This window comes from Pyricularia pennisetigena (genome assembly GCF_004337985.1).
Source record: "Pyricularia pennisetigena strain Br36 chromosome 4 map unlocalized Pyricularia_pennisetigena_Br36_Scf_11, whole genome shotgun sequence".
In the NCBI taxonomy this organism is placed as follows: domain Eukaryota; kingdom Fungi; phylum Ascomycota; class Sordariomycetes; order Magnaporthales; family Pyriculariaceae; genus Pyricularia; species Pyricularia pennisetigena.
Window position 1 is genome coordinate 710,890 of NW_021940923.1, and position 10,701 is coordinate 721,590.

General features: G+C 50.6%; 2 protein-coding genes across 2 annotated transcripts; both read right to left on the minus strand.

Moving 5' to 3' along the window:
- Positions 1–2,153: 2,153 nt before the first annotated feature.
- On the minus strand, positions 2,154–5,140 carry PpBr36_10782 (uncharacterized protein; the record flags this gene model as incomplete). Its single annotated transcript, XM_029897890.1, has 5 exons — positions 2,154–2,450; positions 2,660–2,785; positions 3,524–4,608; positions 4,699–5,006; positions 5,100–5,140. 5 exons carry the CDS (start codon positions 5,138–5,140, stop codon positions 2,154–2,156), a joined length of 1,857 nt encoding a protein of 618 aa, XP_029743843.1.
- A 1,519-nt stretch (positions 5,141–6,659) lies between these two features.
- On the minus strand, positions 6,660–7,169 carry PpBr36_10783 (uncharacterized protein; the record flags this gene model as incomplete). Its single annotated transcript, XM_029897891.1, has 1 exon — positions 6,660–7,169. The coding sequence occupies one exon, from the start codon at positions 7,167–7,169 to the stop codon at positions 6,660–6,662; it is 510 nt and encodes a 169-aa protein (XP_029743703.1).
- Between the last annotated feature and the right edge of the window lie 3,532 nt (positions 7,170–10,701).

Genomic DNA, 10,701 nt, shown 5'->3' on the forward strand with positions numbered 1-10,701 from the left:
TTGCGTATTTTCCCAACTCGTCAGATGCACGATCAACGCGGTTCTTGAAGACGTCTGGCGCCGTTGTTGTATGAGCGTGCAAATATATATGGGAGCGAGTTCGTCACACTGCAAATCATTGCTGTGGGGAAACTACTCTACTAAAAACATCTACCCTGCTGACTACGTTGATGAGCAACAGTAGAGGTTCTGTGCCCGATACGGGGGGAGAAAAAAAAAAAAGTCCAGCCTTCAGCATGGGCAAGGCAAGCAAAGTAGACCTTGGGCTTGTGTGAATGCTACTCGCGTCGAACCCCATCCATGAACGAGACCCAAGGGATTTTGACAAGGGTCGACGATTTTCAATGCTTTCCATTAATAACCTTCTTTCATGGTCAAGGTATCATGGCAAATGGCCAGTTCCGTCATCTCATGTGCGCAAATGGACAAGATTGGATCACTTCCTCGACGTCATTCACAGGCAGTGTCATTCGACTTGCTCTTAGGATATCAGCCGATTTCAAAGTCGATGGATGCAACCGATAGCTAAACTTTGCCGAACACGATCGGGTCTCCCCCGGATAAAAGGAAAAAAAACTTGCAGGCGTTTCTCTTTTGGCAATGATCCATGTAAACGCCTTGCGAGTGGTTTCCCCATCTCGCCAAATGGGTGTGGGACTTGCTCCTTGGCAGCCGCTCAAGTGCCCCGTCTGGAAAAGAAGCATGTGTATCTTTTGTAATGATCGAAAATTACCTAGTAAGGTAGACGGCCTGTAACCCGCCAAGGAAGGTAAAATGCTTCCCAAACACCATGGGCGTCAACCGACGCCCCAGCTGGGCCAGGAGGTAGGCCACGGTGCCTAGGAGGCAGTGCTTGATAGCCAGGTCTACTGCCATTGGACCAGTTTGTGGGTCTTAGAAATTCGAAGTCGCAGTCCTTGGCAATCAGGTAGCTTCCTGAAGTTATCCATCCATTCGAGACTGTTTGGGGTCAGCGACTCGGGAGCGATGCTGAGATTCTACCTGAAGCAACGCGCTCGGCCTTCATCCATCCACAATGCTGGGTAAATGGGAATCTGATGACAGGCCTTGGTTTAGAAAGAGAAGGTAGTGCGATTTGCGTTCTGAGTTACTGAGGCGTCCATGTCAATGAGTCTACGAGCGTCGTGAAAGCATCCATGTCTCAAAGTTAGAGCACGTATTGATTCTGTTGAACAATCAATGTCTGTCCCACCAATGTTCTTCTTTGATGTGTTGATGTCCACGCCGAGTGCTAGAATCCAGGCTGGTGTTTCCAAGTGGTCATTGATGACCCCAAGGTGAGTCCTGGATCGTGTTCTGATAAGACAGTAGACCAGGTTTTCAGTGCTTCGGCCTTTGGCCTGTCCCCGTAAGAGTCGCTGATGCTTTTGACAGAGAGGAAGTTGCCTGCGGCTTCCAAAAGCTGCAGCTGATGAGGCTGCCAGCGTCGTCGCAGCTTGCTGTTGCGCTCGAGGGGGAGGTGGTCCTGGGAGATGCTCGCCTTGCTAGTCGTCAGACTTCTGCCCCTTGTCTCAGTAGCTGGTGAAGCTGTATGTAGCGTGCACCGAGACAGACCGATGTAGACCCAGGAAAGGCCGCGATGCCGATATAGCTTGGGAAATACCATTCCTCGATGTCCAAGGTCTTCCATGGCGGCCGGCTTCCGATCCCACCCTAATTGGCTCCGTAACCGGATATTCTATATTTCGCGGAGTGATGCCGTCAAGTAACCGGCAGCATGCAGAAGCGACTCCACCAGAAAGAAGTCCAGCCATCTATTCGAACTCCATTATGAGTTCCAGGAATACTGATAGCAGGCGCTTCTGTGGGGGCGATCGTTGCGTTCGCAATGCGGCGACAGAGCCCTATCAGGTGCAGCTACATAGTTGTCCTCATCGTCTTGGTTCGTCTGTGCATATAATCGAGCCTTGATCGAATGAAATTACAGGCACGAATCCCCTGTTTTATTTTCTGATCAAGACACGTAAACATCTCAAGCAAACCCAGGTCACAGCTACTCATCTCAAGGGATGGAAGTACACATTTGCCAGTTCCATCACGTGACACGCCCTCGCATGCAGACAAGTCTCAGATGCCGCATTACAATCAGTCCGATCTTGATCACATTCTTCGCACAGTGTCTGCCTGCAGCCTCAACTGTAATTCATCGCCGGGCCCAACTCGACCTTCTCGGTCCCCTCCACGCCGGGAACCCACGCGGCCTTGCTGATGCAAAAGTACTCAGCCGTCGGCCTGAGATCCACCTTGTCCGCGTCCGCGCCGTCCACGCACCCGACCGGCACTATCACGAAGCCCGGAAACTTGCTGCTGTGGCCCCTGACGGGCGATCCGCAGCGTGCACAAAACGACCGCCCGACCGTGTTTCCCGAGTCGGTCGCCGTGTCAGCGTACGTACGCATCATTGACTCTGGGTCGTTGTATTCGATTTTCTGTTTTGGCGGGTGGTGGTGTTTTGTTATTATGTATTTTTTTTTTTTTTGCCCATCTCCCCCCTATCAAGGTTAGAATGGCGGGACGGAGCGAGCCTCCTGGCTTGGGGCGGTTCTGGGTTAGGGTTGGGAGTGGTGGGACGGTGGGTTGTGGGCAGAGAGGTCAAGGATAAACTTGCGTCGGCGGTAAAGGTCGCAAACGAGGCCACGACGGACCCGAGTGACTTTTGACAGTTGGTGCAGTAGCACAGGTTGGCCGACAGGGCTGGGCCGTGGATCGTAAGCGTGATCTTGCCGCAGAGGCATGAACCGGTGCGGCGCTGCATAGTCATTGTCTTTTATTTTTCTTTTGTTTTTTTCTCCCTTGGCTGCTTCTTGTCGGTCAAACAAACAGCAAAGACGTCGTCCGTAACTGCTCACTTGCGATTCGCGGGTTGCGTTCCTGCTTGTATCACAACAGACACAACAGACACAACAGATTCGGGAAGGATCATCTCGAGCTTGACTGTGGGTCTCCCCGCTTAGGTATATATTTACTGCCAATAGGAACAACATGGCGTTTTGTTGAGGATCTCATTTGTCAGCTTTTCGTACTGTTTGTTACACAGCGCCGGATTTCCTCCCAACCAGATCGGTCCATGAAATGGTTGTGTGGTCGCACCCAGGAAACCAGCTCACTGCAATGAGCAATCCAGCTGCATGTTGACGTTGACCTGCTTATTTGATATTTGATGTTGGTGCTACGTTACACACCACCGACGATTCGGTGTCCAATGGAACTCTCGAATTGATGCAAAGGCTAAACAAAGACCGTCTGAACTGGATTCAAAGGGTTTAATTGCTTTTCTATTAGATTATAAACTGTATATGTGGAATCGCCGGGGCATGCAGGCCAATACCATGCACCCCATCCACTTCGTTTCAAAACGGCCACCCTAGCTACCAAGCTGAGAATAAGCCAGCTTGAAAGGTGCCCTATACTGCAAGATGCTTCTAGTATTCTCAAACGATCTGAACCACCCCCAAAGACTCTTCGATTAGACAGCCCCCATGTTGACAGACGTCTAGTACACGTAGGGGAGGATCTTGTACTTGACAGTCTTCTTGTACTTCTCCCAGTCCTCGCCGTACTTCTCGGAGCAGGCCACATCGTCACGGCCCTCACGGTGGATGAGAAGGACGGCAAAGTAGACGACGTACAGGTAGGTAAAGAGCATACCCCATCCGCGGGCCGCGCCCTGGATGACCTGACGGCCGTCGAGCATTGTCACTCCGGCCTCGGCGACGGCGCTGCCGGCGGGCAGAATTATGTAGCCAGCGATACCGGTCGGCAAGCTAAAGGGTGACGCCTGCATCCAATCGCCAAAGTAGTTGATGTGGCGAGACATGCCCCACCAGCCACCGGTCAGCAGGCGAGTGCCGCGCTTGGTCTGGATGTATGACAGGTTGCGGACGCTGGGGTGGTTGGGGTCCCTGCGGAAGAGGTTCTTTTGCGTGTTGGAGGCACGGAAGATGTACAGGCCGGTGGCGAATATGGCGCTGACGATGACCAGGCCAAAGGGGCCGAGCGAGACAGGGTGCGTGGACAGGTAGCGGGTCTGCGTGGAATATAGGAAGGGCACCCAGGCGATGTCGCCAAACGTAAGCATAAAGCCCAGTCCGTCGGTGGTAATGTCCATCATGGTCAAGATGCCCGTCTCCATGTACTGGCCCTCGAGGACGTAGTAGGCCTGCACAGCTGTCGTAAACAAGATGCTGTCGGAAAGGTAACCGTAGTTGCGGTACTGCTTGGCAACGTTGGCGCAGTTGAGCAGGATCCAGCCCGTGAGGCCGGGACGCATTTCGAGGAAGGTCTTGACATCGATCTCGCCGAAGAAGGGCAACGTGATGCGGGGGTTAAGCTCACGGCCGATGTAAAAGTCATAGATGAAGCTACCGGTGTGACCACCCTGAGCAAGCTCACGCATTTCAGGGTTGCCAGGCTTGACCGAGAAGCTCTTTGCATAGACCCAAATGGAGATGGCATAAGCCAGGAGGATGTTGGTCGTCAATAGTTGCAGGTAGTTGTCGGTCATGAACCTCCAAACAACAAAGTCGGCACCCTGGAGGTAAGTCCCGAATGCGCAGGCAATGAGTTGAACGACAGAGGCGTTAAAGGCTGTGGGCGGGGCAAAGTTAGCAAGCAAGACGGTACATTGGTTGACGCGTATGGCGCAGCATTGTGCATAGGTGTGCGACTCGTTCGTACCATTGAATCGGTACTTGAGGGGACGACCCGACTCCCTCAGCTTGGTACCGAGCACCTCCTCGGCCGGCATGACACGGTGAAGGACGAGGCTCAAAAAGTAGTAGGCAAAGACCCAAAAGGTAACCTCCCAGCTAACGAAGCCACGCACGCCATTCTCGGGCCACGGAATCTCGGACTTGAGCTTGGCCCACGTGAGGTCGCGGGGACTCAGCAGCGCCGGCGCCGGGCAGCCCGAGACGTCATTGCAGCCAAAATACAAGGTCCACAGGAGAACGGGCAGACCAAAGACGATCCCCGTGGCACCGGGACTGTTGAAACGTCAGCAGGCAGCACTGGTAAATCGGGGGGGCGATTGATCGATTCAATCGATTTACTGCCGTCGCAGTTTCGGGTGCACTTACGGTCCAAAGAACTCGTACTTGGTTCTGACTGCTAAAGCCATGACTGCTGTCTAATATTACACGGTCGCAAACGATGGGATTCGCGACTGTGGCTGTCTATGGACCAGAAAAAAAAAAGATCAATATCCCTTTTTTTTTTTTCTGCCTTGATTAGCGTCACCCAAAAATTTTCAAATCGCCGTTGATTCAAGTAGCCTCTGCAGAACAGGTGTCCGCTTGGTCTGTGCGTAGCCTTTTTTTCCCGGATCTCAAATCCCCCATCAAACGCGCGGAACCCGAGCCGACTAGAGTAGGGGGGGGCTAACAATAAGGAAGCACTACGGAGGATACAAAACCGATTGTCCAATCACACCACCCCCGACAACTCGAGCGACAAAATTGCATCTCGCTAGCTAACCTCAAAAGGGCACATCAACGATGTCCACAAACCATCCCATCCGGCTTCCAGCTATCCGGGGCAAAGTCCCCACACATTGAGAATTCTACCTTGTCACGCCCACAGGTTTGGGTGCAGAAAGATCTTTAATCCCTGCAACGGGTGTCGGAATGGCATTTTGACAGATGGCCTGATTCTAATCGCTGATTTCCATGAACTTGTTTACATTTTGTCATCCTGCGCGCGATTGAGTACCTGCCGAAGATGCCTGCTTTAATTCAGCGCGAGACATTTTGCTACTTTGGATCTCTTTGTGATGCATGCCGAAGTGAAAGATAAGAAAAAAACAAAAATACAGCAAGAAAATAAAAAGAAAAGAAAACAAACACACCATCCAGGGTCTGCCTTTTCAATGACTTTTCAATCGATGACGGAATTTAGCATTCATGTTGAAATTATCGTAAAGTTAAAGCTAAAATTTGGCCAGACCTCTCTTTGTTCCCGCTTGTTCCCCACCCGACCACCCGCGGAGACTCTCTCGGCTGGAACGTTGCTATGGTACTTGAGTGGATTCCAACGTCCTCCCTGACGGTCAGCTGAGCATGCTTACTAACTGTGGCGTCCCGCCACATGACGCCACGCCAAGCCATTATGACGTCCATGGTGATGTTAGTTATTGGCGTAATTGAAGACCGACGTTTGGGAACATCACAGGAGTTTCATCGACTTCGCAGAAAACACTATATGCAAGATTTTGCATGCCAACTGTGTGAATCATCCAAATTTGAAAGAGCGTATTGAGTGAATTAGCATCTAAACTAATTAGGGGCAGTGGTTAATATTAAGAACTATGCTCGACTCCCAAGCATGCCATACTATGCATCGTACAAGTTGAACTGAAACCAATAAAAACATCAACGCGCAAAGCAAACATTAAATAGAAAAGTGACCTTCAATGCACGACTGAGAAGTCATAAAGTCGTAGAGGGTATCAGGAAAATGGCAAGAGGTAAAATCAACGCCTAGACGTAAATGTGAAGCATGCCCCTGCGCAGTAGCTCGCTTATTCACAGCCTCCATCCAAGCTTCGTCTCGTGTTTCAAGAGTGCATATAATCTTTCTTGTCCAAGCATCTTCGATCGCTTGCTGCTGCGCTCAAAACCACTTTATAGGGGAGGACCCATTTAGACGGTGCTGGTGGTGTTGGCGTGGCCATGGCGCTTGTCGACGTAGGCGGCATCACCACGGCGGGCAAAGTAGCCCTCGGCGGCCGCGTTCATGGCAGTGAAGAAGAAGGCCAGGAAGCTGAATGCCATAACCGAGTGCTTGTGGCCGCAGAGGTTGTCGCCGTCATTGTTGATGCCGGTGAAGGGGCGCGAGACTCGGCAGGCGTCGGAGGCCCAGTCGTCCGTGTTGACGACGAAGGCGGCGAGCCAGAGGTAGCTGAAGACAAGGTTGACGGGCATGAGCCTGCCGCGGTTGCCAGTATCGCCACGAGAGAGGAAGAGGACGATCGGGTAGACAAGCACAGTCAGAACGGCAACGACAAGAGTGTAGACGAGGTGGCGGCCGCCGTCGTAGCCGAAGACGGTGCGCTCGGTGTGGACAAAGTAGGCAGTGATGCCCATAACAATGGCGGCAGCCACCCAGGTGAGGGCGGCGCTACCCATGAGACCCAAACCAAGAACTGCCATTGTGTCTGTTGATTATGAATTTATTTGTTTGAAGAGGTTGTTGTGGCTTTGTTGGGTGGGAGACGAGGAGATCGTGGAAATCGAAAATCGTTCAAGTCTTGTTGATAGATGAGGTTTTATGGGCGTTAATTAGAAGTAGTGGACGGAGGCTGCGACTCGGTCAGGGTTTGTTTGGGTATCTCTGGAATTCTGTGTTGTTTGATGATGGGGAGAGTAGAGGTGAAGTCGAATCAGTCATTGAGGGTGAACGGTGGTCCTAGATATAGGGAAACGGGAAGGGCGAGACACATGTGTCACTTAGCAATCACAAAAACCGGAAAAGTCGGGAAAGTGCTGATATCACACCAGCGTCAAGGTTTTCTGGCTTAGCCAGAGCTTTCCGTGACGACAAGACATCACGAATGAGCAAGCAAGCACGGGCGGGGGGCTGGGGGTCGCGGCATGGGCAAAGCTGCAAAAGAAGACGGCCTACAGGATTTCGATAGTTACAATGCCCGACTCTTCCGCATGAAACCCAGGCGAACAAAAGTGAACTAGCGCCGGTACTGCCAATTGGGAACTTTCTATGACAAACAGAGCGAACGGGCCGTGGAAGACGCAGGTGTGACATCAACAGGGCGCTTGCTACAGATTGGGCTTAGTCAAGGCGATCGATGATGCTACGATCGAGTTTGAAAGGCCAGCAAAAAAACGACGGTCCCTACCATCCCGGTCGCTACAAGTACCGGCATAATTGCGTCTCATTGGACGGCTGATCAGCAGCACCCTTCGCTTGCTTCCCAAAAGGTTCCGACGATCACACCTGCCAAGGGAGTGGCAGGTGCAAGGGATTTTCTGACCGTCCCGTTAATTGCAGACACGACCGTCCAATTGCGCTCATTCTTGACGTCGAATGATGCCTTTTCTACGTGTCTTTGCATTCGATCATGATGATAAATGCATTCGAAAGTAAAGAAAAACAGACGATGACTGATGAGCGGTCTGTCCTGAGGTGGTCACACAATCGCAATCGATTCAAAATCGATGCAGTCTTTTTTTTGTGTGTACGGAACGGGGGAAGAAAAAGGTCATGATGTGCAAGAAAAACAAAAGCGTTGGGCCGCCAAGTTTGATGCAGGCTTCCGCCCTACTAGTCAGCTTGTGGTCAACGAATTAAGGTCGCCCCGCAGCAAGGTGGAATACGTCAATGAATTGGATTCCATCAAAATCCATCACTCGCGGCCGAAAGTTTCCATTTTTCTTTTCTTTTCTTTGTCAAAATAGGAAAGGTAAGGTAGTCTTGGTCGGGGCGAGTACGTTAGGCTAGTCGCGGTTTAAACCGTAACCACAGGATTGGGAAGTCGACCCGCTAGGAAGTCTAGAACCTGCACATCATTGTTTTATTTTGGCTTGTGTGTGTCTCTTTTTTCCAGTGGGGGAGGAAAGAGGCCTAATACCCTGTGTCATCCAAGGACTTGGCCTACACAGGCTACCCTCCAAAGTTCGCCGACTGATCCGAAAAAAAAAAAAAAAAAAAAAAAAAAAAAAAGAGACACTAAAAAGGCACGGGAAAAGCACGGGAACAATAAAAGCGGAAAGCATGGAAAAGGAAAATCCCAGGCTTTCCCTTTGCTCAGCTTTAACCATTCTGGTGGCTTTTTGCGACTGAACTTTAGCCCGTTCTTTTTTCAGAGTATGTTCAGGTCATGTTACCGACGAACTTGTTCTTTCGGGAAGGCCTTAGGTAATGGTTGACCAAGACATGAGACGACAGTTGCACCCTCTCTGCCGCCATGTCCGTCATTGCAAAGCAGATAAGCAAGGTCGTCCAAGGGAAACAAAAAAAGCACGACGGAGCAACGCAAATGCAGGAAGCCATTCCATCGCAAGAAGCAAACTGCTAGGAAAAAATTGCACAAGGCGTATAGCGCTTTGGTCGGCCGGGTCTGGTCTCACGATCGCTGCTTGAAAAGCTACCCCGGAAAGATCGACGAACTAGTGTATTATGTACTATGTAGACGAACAGCCCAGGTTCTTGGGTGTTGGGTTGTTTCGGTTTACTTATTTTTGTTGTTGGTATTGTGGTTATTTATCCCTTGTCGCGACACTGTCGCAAGGTCAACTCACCGAGAGCTTAGGGTGCATGTTATGTGTCATGGAGTGAGCACTTTTCAAGGACAAGCAAGGTTGGGCCGATTTCGGAACGCACAAGCTTAATTATCAATCAATCAATATTTGCATCGCGACAGCACAAGTAAGCGCAGCCGGTTGCAGCAACTGCTGGCATATTTTTAACCGAGATTCTTAATTCCTTCGTCATAGGTGGAGAAGGAGAAAAAAAAAAAAAAAAAAAAAAAAAAAGACCGGCAGGCATTCAGTACCCGAGTTTTGCCTTGGTTTACCCACTGCTTGGGGTCCCCTAAGCTTGGCTTCCATTACGGAATAGTCCGAGCCTGCCCGCCCTTGACCAATGTCTGGTTGACTGGACAAGCTGGATTCGTAATTTATTTTGCTTGGTAATCGTTGCGATGTCTTTCTTTTGATTTCCAATAGTTTAAGCTGTCCCTTTTTTCCCCGCTATCACTAGCCTCAGTACGTTGAACGTACGAACTTTTTGCACTTGACAACTATGTTTTGAGAACATCTACCATGTCATACTCGTTTACTCCATTCGCCCTGAATCGGCTTTGACGAAAGGTTGCTCGGACGTCGGTTGTCCACCCAAAAAGGTCCGGCCCGAGTGCCGCCGCTCGATTGGACGGGCCTGAACAGTGATCAAAACGGGCGATGGAGGCAAAAGTGGGACCAAAAAAAGAAAGAATGGACGCAAAGGTTTGCAACCACCCAGACTACCTCGAGAAAGAAAAAAAAAAGAACGGATCAAGTTAGCGATGATAGTTATGATCGGAAACATTAATAACCTTTTGTTTTATTCCTCACTCCTAAGCACTTTTGGGAGAGATTATGGAAATTACTCCCAGGGTGCTTCGGGTTATAAGCCCGTTTTCAGTACATGCTCCCTCAGTGATATTGGCGCTTTTTCTCCCCCACCTTCGTTCGGGTGATGGAGAAAAGCTCCCCCTGTGGTTGGACCCTACCTGCTTCCGCCCAGAGCGGGGACGTCACTATTACGCTAGGCTTATGTATACGACTCTGCTACTGTAGGTACCTACTATGGTACCTACCTTAGGTACCCATGCGAAAGGGAACGAGGCGTGACATCATACCCTGTTTATCCGAAATTTGCACCCTAAGGCAGGCCACGTGGTCTGGCTGTCCCTTAATGAAGCGGTTGTGGGCTAATTACTGCATGTGCTGTTGGTAATTAGCTAATTCTTGGGATACGGGTGTACGCAGCACAGATTCAGGTTTCGACAACTTGGGTAACTATTACTGGTACTGGTACTTGCTCACGGTACGCGATAAGGCCAGGATGAAAACAAGATATTAAGAACAAACCGATACATGAGGGTTCCCGCTGCATAGATATAACAAACAGCATGCCCAATTCACTCGCAAGGGCAAGACCCCGCAAACTAGGTCCCTCCCCGTG